At 40.7% G+C, this 22,851-nt stretch overlaps 2 protein-coding genes across 4 annotated transcripts in view; one reads left to right on the top strand and one right to left on the bottom strand.

Annotated features, from left to right (window-relative positions):
- Positions 1–10,191, bottom strand: part of CDK15 (cyclin dependent kinase 15) — an 84,255-nt gene extending 74,064 nt beyond the window's left edge. Inside the window, 6 exon segments of the mRNA XM_061607508.1 lie at positions 294–302; positions 577–716; positions 1,684–1,727; positions 6,088–6,182; positions 10,093–10,111; positions 10,114–10,191. Coding sequence (XP_061463492.1) covers positions 294–302; positions 577–716; positions 1,684–1,727; positions 6,088–6,182; positions 10,093–10,111; positions 10,114–10,191 — 385 coding nt within the window.
- A 2,246-nt stretch (positions 10,192–12,437) lies between these two features.
- The window catches only part of ALS2 (alsin Rho guanine nucleotide exchange factor ALS2), a 64,219-nt gene continuing 53,805 nt past the window's right edge, over positions 12,438–22,851 (top strand). For 2 of the 3 annotated variants that reach the window (XM_061607975.1, XM_061607978.1), the window contains exons 1-4: positions 12,438–12,663; positions 16,503–16,645; positions 17,516–17,670; positions 18,219–19,129. In XM_061607975.1, the coding sequence (XP_061463959.1) occupies positions 16,626–16,645; positions 17,516–17,670; positions 18,219–19,129 (1,086 nt within the window). In that variant the 5' untranslated portion in view covers positions 12,438–12,663; positions 16,503–16,625. The remainder of the gene's footprint in view (positions 12,664–16,502; positions 16,646–17,515; positions 17,671–18,218; positions 19,130–22,851) is intronic. The other variant, XM_061607976.1, reaches the window with a different exon arrangement.

A 22,851-nucleotide genomic window follows, 5' to 3' on the forward strand; every position in this document is an offset into this window, starting at 1 on the left:
ACATTTTCATTTTCAAATGCTGGCAACTTGGCAGGTATATGTTGTCTGTGGAGCTGGAGAGAATTCTAATTTGAAGTCAGTTGTTTTCATCCACGTACATGTACAATTTACTAATCCTTGGTTTATTTTGTATATATAGAGAAGAGGGACTATGTCTAAATACAGACAACCTCAATTCATTTTCCTCACAGTTCAGTAAAAGGAAATGCTGGTGGCTTTGGATTCACGAAGATGGGAAACCTAGCTATTGATAGAAGCCATGTCCAGAGGTCTAACTGACTGTGATGGCTTACCAAAGTCAGCTAACTATTATTTGATTTATATCCTGCCCTTCCTCCCAGCAGGAGCAAACAGAAACGCTAAAAACACTTTAAAACATAAGAAGACCTTAAAATACATTAAAACAAAGAATTAAAAAGATGTTATTAAAAAAAATATTAAAAGCAATTCTAACACAGACGCAGACTGCGGTAGGTCTCAACCTAAAAGGCTTGTTGAAAGAGGAAAGTCTTCAAAAGGTGCTGAAAAGATAGCAGAGATGGCGCCTGCCTAATATTTAATGGAAGGGAATTCCACAGGATAGGTGCTGCCCTCGGAGGCAACTGAGGCGCAGGTTCTGAGGTTTCAGGTCCCGATGGAGGATGTGGCATTTATGGATGTAAGCCAAGGCTCACAGAAGTTGGAACATAAAGAGCTGGCAAAGGGAAATAGGACTTCTTTGGTTAGTGATTGATCAGTTCTACCTCTGCATTTCAAGAAAAAAGAATGAACCCATAATATAAAATTAAGGGATGCATTTGATTGTCTGGTTGCCATTTATCTCATTCATCAACTCTGGAGACAGCATTGGCCAGACAAGCTCTCCAGCCTCATCTTGGCAGGACTCTTTGCTATAGGTGGTTTTGGCAAGTTCCTTGGCTGGTTACTCTGTTCCTTGATGTTACTCACTTTGTCATCCCCATTGATTGCATAACTATACTTACTAGGTGTGACCCAATATTGTTTTGTGGAAGGTTTGTTATTGTATCTTTGAAAAATACCATAAAGGCATATATAAAATCTTGGTAGAAAAGCAAGTAAATACAGAGGAGAGAAAGAAAAAGAAAACTATGGAAAACTGCTTAATCAGCACAGGCTGAGGCAGTAGTCTATTATGGGCTGCTTTGCTTCAGAACAAATCAAAGTATTTACATTTGGCACCAATGGGCATGCCAGCCCACAGCTTCAAAAAAGCATTTGAAAATCTCACTTGGCATTGTAACAGCTCTGCGAGGTAGGAGCAGCTATAGAGACTTGCCAAATGTGCTTTGTAGTTATATTTCTGATTTAGATTTTTTTAAAAAATCATTTCTTTTTTTATTGCAATTGATAATTTGGAAGCAGCCATGCATGGGCTTAGAGGCAGGGTAGAAACTGGAAAATAAAAATATAACTAACTAACTAAATAATAACAAATTTGAACGAAGTCTCCTCAGTTCAGTCAAACAATCTATCCAATAACCGGATTGTTGTTATATGATCTTCAGGCTGCAATCATCTGTCCACTACCTGGGGGAGGAAGCCACATTGAACTCAATGGAACTTACTTCAGAGTAGACATGCATAAGATCACACTGTTACATAGTTACTGTAGATTGGTAATGGTTTCTTCAAGAACTTATCGTACCATTATAAGTACAAAGCCCCCCCCCCAGGTGCTGGGACATGTACTGTGCCAAGTCTGTGCGCTAAATAGGCATGGAAGAGAAAAAGAAATGGCGTTGAGGACAGGAAATCCAATCCTATGCAGAATCCATCCAAGTAGGCTGCAACCCACATTTTAGTCTCTGCACAAGTCTCCCACCAGCCCCTCATTAATGAAACCAGTACAATAGTCTTCCTGCATCTAAAAACATAAAAAGATCTCTGCTAAATAGGGCTAAAGGCCCATCTAGGCTAGCACTGGAGACAGGAAATAGCCTTGCTATGGGAAATCAAAGGTAAGAGCCAGATGTTTTCCTTCCCCTTTGAAGAAGGAAAAAGTCCTGCAAAATCTGTATGGTGCTACAGTAGAAGGGCAGCATTTTGTCCTTGAAAGGTGGAATTGGGGGAGGAATAACTAAGCAAAAGGTTTAAAATGGATCAGCAGTGATGTGCAAACAGGGGAAAGCCTTGTCAGACTACTTGTTTGCTATTTAAAAAACAGTAAGGTTAGAGGAAGACTCTCATACTGGAGCTGTGGACCCATTTGTGCCTAGGGCGCACACAAATGCTACACAAGTATATGCAGTCCCTTGTACTATGCTGAGCTGAAACAGTATACCACTGAAGGTAGGTCCAAATCCATCTTTGCATTTAACATGCAGGCTTTTAACATGCATCAGGTGGAGGGGGATTCTAATGAGTGAAATGAGACCAATCAGGGAGGGGAAATTTAACTGTTTCTCCCCTGCTGACGTCTGGAGGAAAATCCCTCCTCTGGATTAAGGGGGGGGGGGAATTCCTCCTAGTGCCAATGGGCAATTACCAGCTTCAGAGAAGGGGTTTTCCACAGGACCTCAGCAGGTTCCCCTCCCTGCTTTCTGTAATTCTGATAATTAAAGGCTACTCCCAGCTGATATTAACATTTTTTAAAACCTGCAAAGACACGTAGTTTAGCTCTCACTATAAGTTATATATAACACACATTATATGGTTAGGTATTACCTGGCAAGGAGCGGTCATACTGGACTGATATAGGATAGCACTTAAGAATACAGTGTCAAACATTTTCTATTATTTATTTTATATGTCAAGAGGCCATAGGGCGGTTTTCAAGATAAAAATAATGCAATAAGAACACAATTACTAGCATGCACAAACAATTGGCAAGTCTCTTTTTCTAATAATACCCCAGCCTGGGTAATTTTAGAGATCGCCTATTTAACACCCCTCTTTGGATGTTTGGTGTTGGGGTCTATGTATATAAAAAGGAAAAAACCTGTACTACCTTTCTTTTTAGCGACCAGAGAGTTGTGGTGCATAATGTCTTGGCAGTTACAATTTGATCCATATGCTCATATATTGCAGTTTAAATATCACTTACTGATAAGTACCGAATGGCAATATTTTCAATTGCAACACCTACTGGTGTCTATTCTTCGAATGTCTGCTTTGAGTGCTTCAGCACCTTCCCTGGAGGGAATAATTGGATCTCCATTACAAGCTAAACCCATAACTGTTGTTTACAAATATTTACTGAATTCTTGTAAGGTAGAAGTTCAGGAGCTTAGAGAGGAGTAGAATAGGGCATTAGAATGTGCTACACAACCTAAGCAACAGAAAACTGCTGTAGAATCTATGTGGAACATTACCTTGGACTTAAAATTGAGATTGATCCAGCAAAAATTGAAGTTTCAAGTATATTGGACTCCACAACCTCTTTACAGGAAGGCGCTGTCTAATACGGATAGATGCTAGTGGTGTAATGCTGCAAATGCCTTGTTGAGGCATATGATGTGAGCATGTCCAGCAGTACTGTATATTATTTTTGGTCTGAAGTTGTTGCCTGTATCTATTTTGTATTGGTGAAATCCTTGATATTCACAGATGTTTATGTAATTTTAAATTCCTGTATAGATATGTGAAGGCCAGGGGGAAACTGGAAAAATTTGAAAACAACATTTTTTTCCATTTCTCCAATTTTTCTGGAGGGAAAAACCAGGAAAAAAATCAGAATTTTCCCCCAATTTTTTTCTCCATGCTTTCACATCTCTATTCCTGTAGCATGGGGATTAATGGCAGAAAAACAAAGCCTTTATGGTCACTAAGAGACTTGTACTTCAAGCCTGGAAGGATAAATATCCATTGGCTATTACCCAATGGTCTGAGGATCTTACCACCCTTGCTGATTCGAACACATTTCTTATAAATATAATCTTTGTGTGAATACCTATCTGTACATTTGGATGGCATATATCAATGTATATGTTTAAATTAAGATGGATGTATTGATGGTTATTGTATTTTTAATATGAGCTGATGGTTTGTTTGTTTCTCTCACACACTTATTTCTTTTGTTCTTCTCTGTTTTTCTTTTTTCTCCTTTTTTGGTAAATTTATTATAAAAATCAAAAATAAAAAGCATACAACACAAATACCTAAAACAATTATTTCAGTAAAACTCACAATAAAAGTAGCAGGCATTAAACTATTCACAAATTACTATAGTCACAGTTCTCCTCATCCAAAACACTCCAGGAAGAGTTGAATTGTTTCCCAAAAGTCTGAAGGCAGTGGGTTATTTCAATTTCAGTTGACTGAACTGAACTGTTTCCCAAAAGAAAACAATTATGCAGCTAGTTGCACCTCTGTGGAGCCATCACCAAGAAGGTCCTTCCACAGACCCTAGCACTATGCACTTTATCCTGTGCAGGGACCACCAGCTGGGCCTCATCCACTGACTTTGTTATTACATTTGTTTCTCCGCCTTCCTTCAAGGAGCTCAGTGTCACTTAGATGGGGGTTATCCCTCCCCCCCTTTATTTGTACAACAACCTGAGAAGAATGTCATTTTTCCTTTCATCTAATTCAGGTGTGGCAGTGGATATCCTAAACAGGTGCCTGAAGTTGATAGCTGTATAGGGAAATGACCAGAAGAGATCTCAATGTAATGAGGAAGTTTAGGATGGCATGCTCAATCTCCCACTCCCATGCTCCTGTCTCACGCCCTTGCATCCCAGCCAGGTGGGCCTTTTGGCATGCTTTCTCTAACCCTGCCTGTGTAGAATACAATAGTACATAAGTCTGGGAAGCTTTGTTTATGTAACACAGATGAGGCAAGAGAGGCCCTTAATTGGCAAATACAGACATGTTCGTTATTGAAGATGTTTTCTCTCACTGCTAAAGCCTGGGAATATGGCCTTCAAGGCAGGTGCAACGAATCATAATGCTACAAAGCCCAAGGACACTGACCAACAGAATTGATAAACAAAGGCAGAAGTGTGAGACCCAAATGAAAGAAACTATCCCCACAGGTATAGCTAGTTAAAGTCACAGGTGCGAAACTGCACCCAGGTCCAGGGGCTCTTTTCGGTATAAATAAGGCACCTAACTCCTGCTCAGACAGCTTCAACACAGACCCAGGCTGGCTTTACTAGGGTGTTATGTATTGGCCAGCTGGGATCTCTGCATCATTGCTTGTCTGGAGCTCCCAATGACTGAAAGGAGAATGTGAGATAATCTGTACTCATTAGTTGCTTTATTTTTTTATTGTCTCGCCTGCTGTAAAGCACTAGCTACTCTTTCAAATAAAGCAATAACTTTTCTCCACAAGTGTGTTTCATCACCTTTGAAATTTCCCCTACCTTTCTTGCCTCTGGCAAAACAATAGCTGACTAGATGAAGGCTAATAAATCGAAACTGAGTCCAGACTTCTGACCATGGTGGTGATGTCTGGCCTGTGTTTGATGGAGATTTCACTTTCTCTTGGAAAGATTAATACAACGATGAGGAACTTGTGGCCCTCTAGATGTTGCTGGATTACAATTCCATTAAACCCCAACCATTGGCCATGCTGACTGGGGCCGAAGACAGTATTAATCCAACAACATCTGAAGAATCACAGGTTCCCCATGCCTGCTTTAATCCCACAAAGGTTTTGCCAGAATATCATCAGAAGATTGTAAACAGAGGGCAGGAGAGCTCACATATGCCCCAACCTGATTTCTTTGATTGTGTTGCTTTTACAAGGATCATTGCTGAAAGGGCAAGGAGGGAGAGGTTTTTCCTAGTGAGCTTGTGAAATAACAAACCAGTGTGTTAACGAGCCCATTTTCATGGTAGCTGCAAGAGCGATCAGTGTCTGTCAACCTTAGTACAAATGAAGCACATTTTTAAAATGCACCTGTTGCTTAATAGAGAAGTTACTTAAGAGAAGTTAGAGGAGAAGATAGCTCTCAAGGGCAATTAGTAAAAAACAAGCAAGAAGCACAAGTCACCATGAAGGACTCATTCCTTACACACTGCTATAAAATGCTTTGTGGTACTGCAAAAATATGACCCTGTGTTTGCTTACTGGCTCATGAGATGGCTCCTAGATCCTTAATAAACTGAAGAAAACCCACTCACTACATACTAAAAAACTAATGTCAGGGTCTCTTTGGTCTGGATGATGTCATGAAAGAGCACAATATTGGTAGGCTTCAAGCTCTTGAGGAGAGATGCTAAGGACACATAAATAGGAATCAGCCAGCTATTCACTAGCGACAGAAACAGTTTAAAGGCACAGATTGCAAAGCAGCCTGATTAAATTCAACTGCCCAGGATAATTTCCACACCTGGGATTTGGAGCAAGAGCTGATATAAATTTGTGTTCTTCCTAAGCAGGATGAATGCCTCAGAATGGATGAAACAGTTAAAATGATAATCCCCTCCCACTTCTGGCTTTTCTCATTAGTGGTACAAAGTGCAGATCATGCCCTTTGAAAGAGTGAACAAAGTTGCCTGGACTGTCTATACATCTGTCTCTCTCTCAGCAACAGGGCAGGTCAAAGCTCCAAATGCTGACATAAAAGAACACCACCCTTAACTGCTAATATAAGGTTGTATGTGTAGCTAAAATACTCAGAATAGAGCCGCTGAAACCAACGACTAGAGATGGGCAAATCTGACCATTTTGGTTTCTCTCAATTTCTCATTTTTCTAATCAGGGTCAGATATCCACATTTACACATCAGTTTGCGATTAAAAAAACAACCTCATGAAAATTCATCTGCATCTTAGTGCAAATTTATCATGCATTTTTATGCACACTTTGCCCCAGCACATGCATGTTTGTACAGATTACTTGGCTAGAGAACTGCATTGCAAAATTCAGAGAAGTAAGAATTTTGAAGGATAGCTGTGTTTTGGTTCACAGAGTATTTCAGAAAGTGTGAATTCGCCTTTAAATGCGAACTGAATCAAATTTCTCCCCCTTGCCTAGTCATGACTAACATTAAGTCCATTGATTTCAATGGCTCTGCTCTGTATAGGGATGGGATCTGTTGGAATCAATTTGAGTTTGTTCACTGTCCACTACCCACTGCTTTTACCGATCCATTTTTTCCCTCCCTTCCAAAATTTGTATTAATATCGATATTTTTAAAGGACATATTAATATTTTAAAGGAAATATTGACAAAATTATTGTTCTTAATATCTATACTTTAGAGACAGATTTTTTCCCCCAAAAATCCATTTCTGAAAATAGCAATGGAAAATTACTACATAAAAACCTGATCCACAATGATAGGTTGCAGCATTTGTGGATTTTTAGTTTAGGGAAAAGGCGAGTAAGAATTGACATGATAGGAGTGTATAAAATTATGCATGGCATGGAGAAAGTGGATAGAGAGAAGCGTTTCTCCCTCTCTTATAACGCTAGAATTCGTGGACGTTCAATTAAGCTGAATGTTGGAAGATTCGGGACAAATGAAAGAAAGTACTTCTTCACACAGTGCATAGTTAAACTATGGAATTTGCTCCCACAAGAGTCAGTGATGGCCATCAATGTAGAGGGCTTTAAAAGAGGATTAGACAAATTCATGGAGGATAAAGCTATCAGTGGCTACTAGCCATGATGGCTGCATTCTACCTCCATAGTCAGAGGTGGTATGCTTCTGAATACCAGTTGCTGGAAACCACGGGGGGGAGGGAGAGTGCTTTTGTACTCAAGGTCCTGCTTGTGGGCTTCCCATGGGCAACTGGCTGGCTACTGTGAGAACAGGATGCTGAACTAAATGGGCCATTGGCCTGATCCAGCAGGCTCTTCTTATGTTCTTATACTGTTCTTATGATAGATAATAAGTGAATTAATGGAAAATTATGTACCATGCCTGAATTGGGTGGAATTCTAGCACATCCCTATCTGAGTATGCCTTAGTTAGCATTGTCCTGCTAGATTATCAGAATGTACAATTTCATCAAGGATGAGTTAGGAGTCGGCAGACTTCAGACTTGTGTGATCTCTACTTTCCTTTTTTACTAGCATCCCAATATCCACTACTCGAGCCAAGTGCAAAATAGTGTCTGAATGTCATATACCCAGAATTAAAGAATGGAGGGCCTCTTGGCATACACTCAGGCCAGAAAAAGGTGTTCTTTACTACAATTGAACTTACAATCCTTTCACAGTTCACACAAATATCCCCTCTACCTCCCCCATCCCCACAAGCTTTCTTAACCACAGCAGTCAAGCTTAGAAAAGAAATGAAAAGCTTTTTACTTGTTACTATTGATAAATCATCTAGATACCTACCAGTCAATCCTGATTAACTTTTTGCTCACCCCTGACTGTTAGGAAATGCATAGCTGAGTGGGGAAAAGAACCAAATATGGGAACATCATGAACAATCCTTTCTGTAGGCCTTGTTGTTTCTAGAGGCTGGCATTAAACTGTTTATTCTGCGCTTCCTATTCTCCTTAGCAGGGGAAAAGTTTATATTTCCATTGACACCCCATGACAGACTAAAGCAACAACCTTAATGGAAAATTAAACTTTTTTAAAACTTCCTTTAAAATTAAACTGCTTTTGGAGCTTATATCTGTGGGAGCATCTAAAGCTCTGGAAGCAATAATTAAAAGCTTAAGAAAACACATCAATCCAGTGATGGCTGGTAACTCCATGTCAGAGGGGCAGTGGAATCTGCTCCAGGTTTTAAGGTGCAGGTTTGGACTAAAATGAAAAATGGATTCAATTGCCCCACTGACATGGAGCCACCAGGCATAAATTGGAGATGTCAAGAAAAATGCAGACATTTTGCCCAGTGCAATGACTTTTCCTAGCATGATCAACAAAAACAAGATGGGGGGAAAAGAACACTATCAAAAAGGTATTGACACCATGCTGACAAAAAGAGGAACACCTTGCATGTGATTAACTTTCAAATCACATAGAAGTGCAATGTACAAGTGAAATTGAAGTAAGATGCACGAATACCAGCTAATATCAAGGAAATATATATGCTGGATAGAAAACACTTTTCTAAATCCACTTGATGTTGCACTGGAGAAGGAAAGAGGAGGAGTGATGGTCAAATATCAATGCAAAAAGGAAAGGGGGTATAAAACCCAAATGACCATTAACATTCTGAAGTTGTTTATTCTATTTTGTCTTCTTTAAAAATGCCCAACGCGTTTCGGCTCTATTATATATCAGCCTTCGTCAGGGGATTCTTCTTTGTCTATTTGTTTCTCTAAACTGTTTATAGCATTCTCTTTATCTTCTTTGTGTGCCAAGAAGAATCCCCTGATGAAGGCTGATATATAATAGAGCCGAAACGCGTTGGGCATTTTTAAAGAAGACAAAATAGAATAAACAACTTCAGAACGTTAATGGTCATTTGGGTTTTATACCCCCTTTCCTTTTTGCACTGGAGAAGGAGACAGAATTTTCCCTTTGAAGCTTGAGTGAAAGATCCATATTGTCTGGTGTGCTGTACCTTTGATGAGCACATGGCATACTGGAAAATTTGTAATATCCCTTATAAGAAATGCTGTAGTAAAGGTGGCCCCCTGCCAATCAGTGTACTGGCAGCCCAGTTTTGCTTCCAATCACATTGGAGGCTACTGCATACCTGTGGGAGCCCTATGGCGGTATACAGAAAGGTATGCGTGGTAAACATTAATCCCCAAAGGGGACAAAATTTGGAGAAAAGAAGACCAGCAACATCAGAATTTCTCCATGGTCTTTTATGTAGAGGGTTATACATGCACGTATCATTTTATTTTTCCAAATGAGAAGGCTGGCCCAGGGCAACTTCATTATGAGGGAGGGGGTTGTGCCCCTCCACACTGATCTGGCAGGAGGCTTTACAGACTTTGCCCCTTCCATCCCTGGCTGGGCCCCCAAGGACTCCACCTGGCTCAATGGGGTCTGCAGGGAAAGTTCTTTGTCCTCCATGCAGTTAGACACCTCTTAAGATATCATAACCAAAATTTGTATGATCCCTGAGATCAAAGAGTGGGTTTCTGTCTGTCTGGATACAATTGGATGCCATTTCAAATCAAGATGGTGGACTAAACTTCACTGATTTTAACTAAATTTAAGTTATTGTAACAAATTTTTGCATGACGGTTCCTGAGATCACCTTACCTTCTCTTATGGTTGTAAAAGAGGGACTCCTTCCTCAGTCTTCAGGGTGATGACTTTCAAAGCTACTAGCTGGCCATATATTCTAATAGGACAGAGCATAACTGATTAATCTCCATACATAACAACTGGATCCACAATTTATGACATGCACACACCAAAATCAAACTGCTTCAACCAAATTCAACCACAGTTAAACTGTTTTAGTTTAGTCCCATTTAAGGAGCAAACTGCACAGTAAAAAGCAAACTCACAGTAAAAGCACTGGATAGTGGACAAAAAACAAACTCAAATCGATGGAATGCTTTCAAAGCAGTACTGGCCAACAAATCTTATCCCTACATCCAGGTAAAAAGGGTGGGGCCCAGGTAGTAGTAGGGAAAGAAGCAGCACTTTCCAACTAGGGATGGGGGAGAACTTCAATTCAGTTTGCACTTGAAGGTGAATCTACCTAATTTCCACTTTCCAAACCAATTTGCGAACTGAAACACAAATAAGTACTTTTTCACATTTTGTAATGCAGTTTTCTAGCCAAGTAATCCATACTAAAATGTATATGCTAGGGTAAAGTGTGTATTAAAAATGCATTTTATAATGCTGAAAATAACATCCAAAATATATTATATTAGGGGAAACTGCTTTGCAACATCGCGTATATTGGGAAGAATTGCACACAAAATATGTATATTAGGAAAAATCACACTAAAATGCTGATGAATTTTCATGAGGACTTTTAAAAAAATATATAGCAGAATGATATGGAAATGTGGAAAACTGAACTTAAGATTGGAAAAGTGAGAAACGGAGAGAAACCAACATTGACAGATTGAACCATCCCTATTTCTAACAACAACATAGCATTGGTGGACTGGGAATGTGGGCTGGGGCTTTACGGTCTGTACCTAGAAGTACCTAATCCAGTCACCAGGACAGCACTGAGTTAATTGTGGTGCACTCTCCGTCAAAGCCAGTCAAGGGCACCTTTTGTGACCCTTTGGCTTACTGGACAGTCCAAAGCCAGGTGTAGTAGGACCTAGCTCAGGTCACCCGTGAGCTGCTGTCTTGCCCACCAAACAATGCCTCAAGCGAGAGGATGTTTTCGATGGTAAGGGATATTGTAACACACCATCACAGCCACTTGGACATGGAGGTGGCAGAGCAGCTGGTGTTTTTACAAGGCAATTGGCTGCTGCTGGGATTCCCCAACCTCAACGTCTTAGAGTGAATCTCACATATCTGTTGCAGCTTCACCCTTTATTTTAATTTGAAACCTGCATTTCTTCAGTGCAGACTGCAGTAGGTCAACTCTGGCAGCTTGAGTGTTCTTTAAAACTTTTTTTGCACCTGAGCTCTGAACTTAGGACACTCTTTGCTGTTTCGTACAGTGCCCTCTCTGTCGTAAGCACTGCAGTTCCAACGGGGTACAGACTGGGGTGGCAGTGTTGAAAGATAAGGAGGAGCAGAGGGGATGTGTGACAGAGTCCCCGGTCTTCACCCCCGCCTTGCCCCCAGACCAGGACATGACACTGGGTACCAGGGACATGGATGGTTTGATGGGACGGGCAGCAGAGAAAGGGGAGCCTTGGGGGCAGGTCACTGTCCTGTTGCCAAGGGCTTGACAACTCTCCCACCAACGCCAACAGTTGCAGCCTCCTTGCAGAAATGTCTGCCGCTGAGTGCAGTCTTGCCATGCCGGGCGAGAGTCCCGTGAGTGAGATGGCCATGTCTAGCTCTTCTAAAGCTATGCGAGAAGGGTGTGGAAACCTGTAGGACATCTTTGTTGGTGTGGTCCAGTCTTGCACTCCAGATCCTGCTCTTAGACTTTTCATTTGAGACCCCAGTAATCTGAACCTTCTGCTGAACCTGCATTGAGCCTCAGCAATTTTCAAGCGATTGGGGGAGCGGGAGTTTGGGAGCTTCTGATATATACCATCCAATCAAAAATGTCCTTTAGGTGAATATTTGGGGACCTAAGGTTGAAGAACAGTGCTTTAGGTAGTTCTCAAGCTTTAAAATAATTAAAATGCAACCATGGTCCAAAAATAAAATACATAAAACAGAAATCAGCACAATGGTCTGCTGCCTTCCTGTCCTAAAAAGGTCTGGGTCTAGCCAGACACTCTGAAACTTCCTATATGCTGCTTTTTACTAAACTTCCTATGCCATCTGCATGGAGGAGGAATGCTGGAATATAGATTATAATTAACTAACGTGACCACAGTATCTCTCGGGTGCTCTAACCAGCTGAAATTTTACCCTCCCACGTTACAGGACCTACCCACCCCACTGTATAAGAGGTGACGATGCCTTGCCGTTAAGGTACCAGTTTGTCTACTCCATACCGGCAGAAACGGTTTACCTAACGCCCTTTAGACTAATTTGTCCCACTCGAGGCCCCGTCTCCGCGCTCTACTCGGCTTTTTCCTCTCTCGACAGAGGCAGACAAGCTGGCCCCTCCCACACAGCCCAACAGGTCCCGCCTTTTTTCTCTTTACGTGAATCAGCTGGTTTGAGCGTCCCTCGAAGCCGGCGGGGATCTCAGCGGCTAAAGCAAAGCAAAGCGCGCGGTTCCAGGTGAGAGAGAGAGAGAGAGACACACATACACACATAGAGGGAGGGGGTTACCATGGGGGGCGGAGGAGAGGAGGCTGACGTTGTGCGTCGTGAGCGCTGGATTCCGAACGACTACAGCACCAACTGCCAACCACCATTAGCCCCCTCCCCACCTCTGAGCGCGCGCGGTGGGAATGTGAGCACAGAATGAAGCTTAGAGCCTAACTGGGGAGTGAAACTTCAGTCACGTGCTTAAGACCGCGGCAAGGGAAAGGGGGGGAACGTTGTATATCACATATCTGGAGCAGGCTCACCTGCCTGTCATATTCACACAATTAGCATCATTGCTGTTGACTATCTGTTCTTTCTGTCTGCTCGGCTTAATTGTCATGCAGGCTGAATTAATACGCATACATAAAATTCACTTTCGCATTCTGCAGGGAAAAGGTGTCTCCCTACCTCCTTTTTTAAGAAATAGGATGAACCGTGACTATAGCTCCCCACCTCATAAACATTGGGTCCTTCTCAATCAAGAGGGGAAGGATGCTGATTCCATTTCCCTTCTGCCCTCATAAACGTTAAGAAACTTAAATAGTAGCTTCAAGTGTTACTTGTTGACTTTAAGTTCTCTCCTCTCCCCCCCCCCACGCACTCAGAATACAACTGTTGCCTCTTAAATGAGCAAGATATGTTTGATTTTGTGCCTAGTGTGTTCTTTTTCATGGAAAAACAAATATCTGGCACGGGATCAATGTGTGATCACATTGGTCTCTCCTACCAGCTGTGGCTTAGGGCCTTTCCAAACAGAACTTGTTTTCCAGGGGGGATACTGTTTGCATTTGCTACTGCATTACTCTCACTAGTTGCAGAATGTGATATCTCTGTACCTGCTTAATTAAATGGAATGAGGCCAGCCTTGCTGCTAGGTATAGTCCTTTTCTAAATATATGTTTGCAAAGATATACGCACTAGCACCAAGCAGAGGTCTGAACAGGCCCCAAAAGGAAAATATATTTTAAAGGACAGACAGAGATTTGAAATTCTTTTAAAATGGAGTGGAGTATCCATGGAGAAGGTGTAACTGGCTGGAACCCTGAAGAGGAGCATTGTTCACTGCGACATTTTGATGTAGTGTCCTTATTATTATTATTTTAAAGTTATTTCTATCCTGCTTTGCAAGGTGATTTACAATAAAAATATGAAAGCAATATACTAGTCTATGTGCCATCTCTAGCAGTACTACTTTTTGCTGGTAAAGGCGCATTTTTCAGCAACTGCAACCACCTTTTCCCCTGCCTCCCATGGGAGCACTTGCTGGGGTGATGTTGTCTGGCTGATTCAGTTCTCTGTGTAAAGTCCTTTGAGGACAACTGTGTTGTTTGGGAATGCCATACAGTCCTGGAATCCATTAACACTGTATCCAATCTCATCTTCAAAATAATGACAATTGGAATTTGAAACCGGATTCTTAAGTTGTCAGACAGTTTGCTTTCATGTATATAGAATTGAGATTTTCAAAGTTATCCCTTATCATGATGAAAATGTAATATCTTCATTTAAGTTTACCATGCAAAGTGCTGTGACACCTTCATGTTGTATCCTGTTTTCTCCAATATTTCTGCCGGAGGTCTTTATGGAAATAAAACCATTGTTAAATGACCTGCCATCAATTATTGCTTAGTTTTTATTTCATTCTGAAGGCAGAATGGGGGTAGATTTTCTGGGATGACTCTTATTTCCCCTCCAGTTGCAAAAGCTGACTTTGTTCAGATGAGAGATGGGTGTCATTCCACTTCCATGTCTAAGGCGCCCTTTGAAAGTTATGTAAGTTGTCCCTTCACTTTTATATCCCTGTATTGTAGTGATACTGAAGGCTGCATACCATGTTAGACTTCCCCACCCTGGCCCTGGATGATCCCACAGCACCCCTAACTGGTGTGTGAGGTTGGATGCCCAGAGCCAGCTCCTTGGGAGAAGGTGAAGCAAGTACAAGCACTTGACCTAGATTAGGACCCAGAGAGAACCAGGAGGGATGGAGCAGCAAGCTGGTAGAAGAACCCTTGACAACCAGTGGTGCAACAGCTCTCTATATGGCTTTCAGGGAATCAGCCTTCAGATGCCCAGGGTTTCTGCTCCAGCTGTCTACTCCAGCCCCAGTTTTGAGAGCAAACCCCGAGTTCTGGCTTTGAGTATCTCTATTCCTATTGGGAAACAGATATGTTCAGAGGATTGCAGCCTTTAGCCCTTGGGGACTCTTTTCCATAACTAATTGGACTGGTAGCAGAAGACACTTAAGTAGCCACTGTGGTTATTAGGCATGCCAGTTAGCTCCCACTTGCTGTAGTTACTCTTTTTATAATGTAGTACTGGAAAGTTTTAAAAGTAGGCCTTAAGGGAATGTGTCATGCTTAATTTCAAGGGTCAGGTGGTGGTTCTATGTGCATTCCCTCCATCAGGCAGTCAGCCAGTATGAAAGACATTAGCAAAAAATTCTCAGAGTTCTTGCAAAACAAAACTAAAATTGGCTTGAGAATCAAACTTCACAAATGTAATGACAGTACTAGTGTGTACCTTACCAGAGGTGGCTCAATATAGAAGTACTGGGTATAGGCAGGGCTGCCCTCTCTGTACGTACAAACACACACACACACCATGGTCACATGGAGCAGCATTATCTTTAGTGATGCCAGTGCAGCAGTGTGCCATGCAAGAACCCCTTGAAGTGACCAGCATCCTCTGAGACAAGTTTGGGAAAGCAGCAAACCAACTCCTGGTATTCGCCATTCTTTTGTATGTCACTAATTGGGATTTGTGCTATTACTTTCAGAGAAGTCACTGTGTTAGTCTGTTGCTGTTGACTTCCTCAGATGCACTGAAGTGTTATCCTGGGTTACTAGCATATGTGCACATGGTTGCGGTGGGGAGGAGAAATAAAATGTGAAGTCAGGAAAATGAAATGCAGAAAGTACAGATAGTGATTCACAACAGTCATTCACAAAACAGTGGTGGATGAAATAGACATCTTGGCATTGGTAAGCCAAATGTCTCTGCTGTGACCATCAACTGTTTTTTGAATGGCCACTGTTAATTGCCACAAGTACTTTGTCCATTTTATTTCCCTCTGACTTCACAGTTTACAATCCCCCTCCAAATCATTTGTATATATACCTGTAACTCAGGATTAACATTTCATGCATCTGATAAAGTAGACTAATCCACAAAAAATTATGCCACAATACACTAGTTAGTCTTTAAGGTGTTCCAAGACTTTCTTTCTTTCTTTCTTTCTTTCTTTCTTTCTTTCTTTCTTTCTTTCTTTCTTTGGTGTGTGTGTGTTAATATGCACTTGAGGAATTAAATCATATATGCAAGTTAGGGTGAGCTCATTAGTAAAGAGAATGCTTTTTATTTTTATTGCTTCCTGACGTTACTTGCATTTATGGCTGCCTGACAGACGTGTATGTGTATTGTGGGGAAGAGCTAACATTTGCATTGTTTCTTTACTTTTGTATTACAGGTGTGTTAAAAATAGTGTTATTTTTTCTCAGGAAAAAAAGTGTTGTTGAATAATCATAACTCTTTTCTGAGTAGTGCAACAGTCCTTATTGGGCACTTTAACAACTAGTAATAAGAATGGTGCTAGCTGAAAAGGTCTGTCTTGTAGGAGCATTCTTTTAAAAACTAGTTTTATTCTAGCAGTGAAAGTGCCTTTTATGAGATCAGTGGGCAGAATAATTCTGTTGGGCTTTTGTTTATTGTTTTTTTTTTAATGGCAGAGCATAGCACAAATACTTTTAAGCATTCCAGTCTTCTGTAGATGCTCAAAGCTGAGATGACTTTGGCTTCCTTGTTTTTTGTAGGATTCCATTCCACATGAACTTCAACCACTAAACTTGTTTTGCTTTCAACATAACAGTTTTCAAAACTGTCCTGTTCCTGTCTCAAAGAGGAACGATTTGGTAATGGAGTACTCTCACTGACTGATGGACTCAAAAGAAGAAAGGTAAGCCTATTTGTATATGATGCTAAGTCCATACAGATGTTGCAAAAATAAAAACAAGTAATAGCATTGGACCCCAGCTTGTAAATAGCCTATGGCCAGGAAGAAGTGCCTTTGGTCAAGTAGGTGTGGGACATTTTGCAAATTAGAAATGGGTATTTCAGACTGGGTTTTTTTTGGTAGTTATTGTAAACCAACAACATCTATTAGAATTATGAGTATCTTAGACTGTTGATGTGGCAAAAATCTTACCTTGATGTATGTGTGTATGGGCAGGTAGAGTACTAAGCATTTTGCAGTCTGGTAAACTTTCTGAACTTATTCACAAGACTGAATGCCTTTAAAGCTGTACAACATTTTAAGCCACAGAACATAAGATCCCTGCTGGATTGGGCCAATGACCCATCTAGTCCTAGCATCTTGTTCTCACAGTGGCCAACCAGATGTCCCAAACAGAGGGTGGGGAACAAGAAGAGCAGTATTGATGTTTGGTTCACAGCTTTTTAAAAAATAGCTCGCAATGGTTCACCATTACTAATTTTTTACATATTACCTTTTTATTCCATGCCTCTTCCAAAGAACTGAAGGTGGTGTACATGGTTCACCCCCATTTTATATTCACAACAACCCTGTGATGTAGATTAAGCTGAGAAAGAGGAACTGGCCCAAAGTCCTCCAGTGAGCTTCATGGTTAGGTGGCAATTAAAATCCCCTCCCGGATGTTATATGTGGATAAAATCTGCATTCTAAGTAGCAAAGTGCTGGTAACTTGTCATGAGTATGTGAAAAACAATCTGTGCCATCTCTGGTGTGCCCAAACTAAACTTGTGTAGATTTAAATTTTATTATTTATTTATTTATTTTGCTATATAGTTCAGCAGACCAAGAAGGAGCAAGAGAGAGAGGCCTGGTCTATACGTGGCAGGCTGGTTGCTGTTCTCCAGCCCCAGAAAGACTTCCAAGTTGGAGTGGAAAGACGGTGTTGCAGGCAGGACTTGGAGTAAGCCATGGTGTGCTTCTGACGGATGGTATGGAGCATTGGTCCTAAGATAGTTAGCATTTTTTAAATGACATTTCAAATTGTTTGAAAACTATTAAGAAAATTAATTTTCCACAACTATATTTTATGGGGACACCAACAGCAGATTTCAGTATTAAAAATATATGATTATAATTGCACATTTGGGTTTATAACATCTCTACCGATTACTCTCTACTTAATGAACTGGGCGTAGATAAAGAAAAGCAAGAACTGAGCCAAGCATGGTCTTTTAAAGAAATGTGCAACATGGTATCAGAACTCTGCAAAGCTTTTCATCAGTTTTATGTTTGTTTTTGTCCTAGATAAATTCTTTCCTATGTTATCTGCAGGACCTTGCATTGTGGGCAGATATGTTCTCTGTAGCTTTGCCTTGTGAACCAATGATAACTGGCATATTACTAGCCTGAACCTGCAGTAATTGTACCTTATTTTCACTGTGTCATACTTTCATGTAAACATGATTCTATTTTTGTAAATTATATGCAACAAAGTTGATCTTTCTTTGAATGATCATTTTTTTGTTCTTTGTTTCAGATGGCGAGGTTTATAGTTTTGGAAAACTTCCCTGGCGGGTTGAGTTGGAAGATGCTTACATTAATTGTCCCATCTTGGAAAAGGCTTTGAATGGACAACATGTTGTTACGGTGGCAGCTGGCAGCTTCCATAGTGGAGCAGTGACTGAAGGTGGTGAGGTGTACATGTGGGGGGGAAATTCTGCTGGCCAATGTGCAGTGGCTGGCCAGGCCTCTGTGCGGGAGCCACAACCTGTCTGTATTTCTGACTCTGAAGCTAGCCATCCCTTGCCGATAAGGATTTTACAGCTGGCGTGTGGAGAGGAGCACACCCTGGCGCTCTCACTAAGCAGGGAGGTATGGGCATGGGGAAGTGGCTGTCAGCTAGGTCTCATAACCAGTACTTTTCCAGTGACCAAACCACAAAAGGTCGAGTACCTGGCAGGCCGTGTTGTGCTTCAGATTGCTTGCGGGGCCTCTCACAGCCTGGCTCTTGTGCAGTGCCTCCCTATCCAAGACAAAAAAGCTGTTCCAGAGCGATGCAATCATTGCAGCCAGCTCCTGATTACCATGACTGACAAAGAAGACCATGTCATTATCTCTGATAGTCACTGTTGTCCATTGGGGGTGGCTCTAGCTGACTCCCACTCGGAAAGCCACATCTTTTGCTCCTCACTAGAAACTCTCGAGGCGAAGAGTGTAGCAAGCAGCCAAGGTGAGGATTGTCAGAAAACACTTACAGAAGATCAGATGCTTGCTGTCGCAGAGTATGATGCAGCAAGTGTGTTTTCAAACAGTGATGGACATGAAGACAGTGGCATTTCTAGCCCAGGAAATCTCTTGATCACTGACAAAATGGCAATGAAGCAGCAGTTAACGGGTCTTCCAGATCTTCCATTAAATGAGAAGCCAGTGGATCAACAATCTGAACAGGTACCCATATTCATTAAGCTGTACTTGCATTGCTGTCCGTACTGTGCACATGCAGTCCTGCAAAATTTGGGTGATTCTCGGGAATGTATCTTTACATGAGAGCTACAGTTCTGAAGAAGGCATAGCTTCTGTCTTTCTCTTAGGCTGCAATCCAAATGAGAGACAGATTGTTAAGATACTGTTTAAAGAAAACCACAAATTCAACAGTAGAAAAAAGAAAAAATACAGCAGAAAAACAGGAGTAGCAGAAAAATAAATGCTAAATTAAAGCAGTGCATAAAACCTTAAGGTATGAAAGTCCTTGGCCAATCACAAGGTTTTCACCTGGCACCCCAAACTTAGACTCTGTGCCAGGTGAGCCTTTCTGGAAAGTGCATTCCAGAGTCAGGGCGCCACAACTGAAAAAGCCTTGTCATTGTTTCCACCTCACTTGAAATGGTGGACTTGGAGAAGGGCCTCTTAGGAAGAACCTAGTAGACAGGCAGCTTCATACAGGTAACTGGAATAATCTTCACGATGCTCTTTTTATAAAGATGTTGCACTTTTGTTATCTGATCACAATTAGTATTAGGGATGGGTTCTATGGATTTGTGTCAACTTTTTATGTCTGGTTTTGTTGTAAAACATGAAAGTAAAGGACAGAATCTTAACAGCTTAACTTGGCCTCTATAAAGGTTTAATAGCAGATCCTGTTCTCAGTACTGTGACTGGACTCTGGGACAATAGGGAGTTCCTTTTCCTCACCACAAAAGCGAAATAGCTTCATCTTAGAAATTAAGCATAGATCATTAAACATAATTTGTTTTCTCTTGCTTCATATTTTGAATGCTGCTGACAACTGTGCAAAGGTAAGTGGTGAATCCTGCATAATACTTGCTTTGTGTCTACCAGGATGCGACAGATTGTTTTATGGATGAAGAAAAAACCTTTTCATTCTCTTCATATGGTGGCATAGTCTCTTCAGTGCTGGGCAAATTCTGTCCCAGTGGATGGTTGATACCAAGAAAGCATTTGTTCTAGATACTTCATCCATGTTGTTAAAGAGAGTGTACACAGTATCACAGAAGATCTATATGCATTGCCAGTTTATTCAGTCTACACTTTGTAATCTTTACGGAATTACTAGAAAGGGATGTAATTGCCTGTTCCTGCAGCATTGTGATTTAGTTTTTATAACCCATTAAAATAATTCCAAATGGAAATGCTTACAATGATAAAACAGTAAAACTATTCCAAGTTGAAAGAATAGTATAAATTCTACAAAAGAGGTTGATCCCACAAAACAAAATAACTGTCAAAGACCAGGATAAAGAGGTGCATCATTATGGCAAAAGCTGTACAATGAAGAAGCTAGATTCACCCCTGTGGGAAAGGAATTCCACAATTTAGGTGCTGCCACAGAGAGATCCCTGTCCCAGGCCACCGTTCCCTGCACCTCTGCAGTTGGTAGAACTACCAAGAGTTCATTTAGTACCAAAGGGGGAAAGAAAATGGATTCCTGACTTAAAATAGCCTGTACCATTTTTGAATCCTTGATTCCTACTCAGTAGAGCAGACTGTTAAGGTGTTGTGTAATTTCTTTATAATAAGCAAAAACCCACGACTTCAATAGTAAAGTTTGCAACTAGTTTTGTGTGTTCTGAGCACTTCCATAGGAGCCATGCCAGTCTTGGTTTTTTCTTTAATGAAAAGATCACTGCCCAAGCAGTCTGCTTATAGTATCTCTTCCTGTTATATACTGTGAAGCCTTTGGCTGTAACAAATAAAATTATGCTAACTCTGCTTGTGATGATGTGGTCCAACCAGCCCTTTCTGGTTTGTGCAGCAGAGTCTTGAGCTGCTGTTCTGTGTGCAGTTGTGCAGCCCTGGCTCAAAAAAACTCACATGTGCAGTTAGGCTACATATGAGGGCACTGAAGTTCAGTCACCAGCAGTTCCTGTTTTTCAGCTTTGGCTTCCAGTTGGGAGTTTAAAGCTCAATGTTCTTTATTCTTGGAATCGCACATATGTATTCTAGAATGTCACCCTGGGCTCCTGCTGGGAGGAAGGGTGGGATATAAATCAAATAATAAATAAAATGTCTCTACTGCTGAGATGTTGGGCAGTATTCAACTAAATAATAGTGCTAGGGCAGTGGGACTTCCCTCCTCCTTGCCTTGCACATGTCCTACACCATCACCAAATCTGCTCCAGAGGGTTGGGAGAACCCTCCAGAACCGATTTAGCAGGCATGTAGTGGGAGGAGAGATGGGGAACATTCAGTTACACTAATCCTTGTACTAGCACTGTTGTTTAGTTGCATGCCGCCCATTGGGTTTTATCTTTTTGCTTAAGTAGGATTGACTTCTTTAATGATTTATTGGATCAACTGGCACAAATTTCTTGTGGTTTTTATGCTGTATCCAGAAATTTTAAATGTCTGTCTGTCTGTCTATCTATCATTTGATTTATATCCCGCCCTTCCTCCCAGCAGGAGCCCAGGGCAGCAAACAAAAGCACTAAAAACACTTTAAAACATCATAAAAACAGACTTTAAAATACATTAAAACAAAAAACTTTCAAGACATCTTTTTTAAAAAAAGGTTAAAAACATATTGTTTTTAACAAAGGTTTAAAAACATATTAAAAAGCAATTCCAACACAGACAGGGATAAGGTTTCAGCTTAAAAGGCTTGTTGAAAGAGGAAAACATGTATCTATTAAAAAACCTCTCAGGAAAAGATGTACATGTGTCCATTGTATGCTTGAGTACCAGGCCTTGGGAAACTTCTCAAAATCCCTAGCTAACTGTTCATAGCCTAGTCATGGTTACGTTCTACTTGGTGTATAATACTTATGGAGCAGGGCTGTCCCTACCATTAGATGCAGTGAACTGGCTGCCTCAAGCAGCTGATTCTTGGGGTCACAAAAGGGTAATAAAATGTTACTTAATTCATAAGTGAATTTTTAATGCCAGTGGGGAAAGAGAGAAGTGCTTACGAGAACTATTAAAAAATAAACATTGTCTCCAAAGCCTTCCGCCATCCCCTCTCATACTAGTTATGAGAAAATAGTTGTATCCTCCACCTTCACTGTTCTTGGAAGATAGATTTCCTCACCTAGTTCCCTGAAACATGAGGTATATCATCACTTGATTACTGACACAAGATATTAATGCACACTCAGCCCAAAACAAATGAGGTAAACAAGCATAGCATGTGAGTACAAGGAAATAGGAGCCCTGTAATGAGTCACACACAGCATTTAAAAGTAATGCTACTCATTGGAGAGTGTGGAAAAATGCTACACAATTGCACATAAACTCATTCAGAGACTTAATTTCACAGGGTTTTTTCTAAAGAAACTTGTGTAGTATGTTATATCCTATGTCAGTTCAGTTCAGTTTATTGCATGATAGCCAGCCAGGCTTTTTGCATAAATGTCAAAAGAAAAACAAACTAACCAGTTTAAATTCTACAAACGAGAAAAAATAATTAAAGAATAAAATCAATCATTTATATAAACATACTAAAATACACCACAGTTAATTGTTTTGTTTAATAGGTTGATTAAAACGGCACTAGGTATGAATATTGTAATCTTCTAACATGTATTTGAATCTAGTGCAACCCTTAAAGTATTGATTCTTACCTAACTCATGTTGGTTTTAATACTATTAATGTCTTATATGAACTAGTGACTATGACAGCTGGTTTTGTAATATAATTGCATTAATTGTATTTA

This window comes from Rhineura floridana, chromosome 2 (assembly GCF_030035675.1).
Source record: "Rhineura floridana isolate rRhiFlo1 chromosome 2, rRhiFlo1.hap2, whole genome shotgun sequence".
Classification (NCBI taxonomy): domain Eukaryota; kingdom Metazoa; phylum Chordata; class Lepidosauria; order Squamata; family Rhineuridae; genus Rhineura; species Rhineura floridana.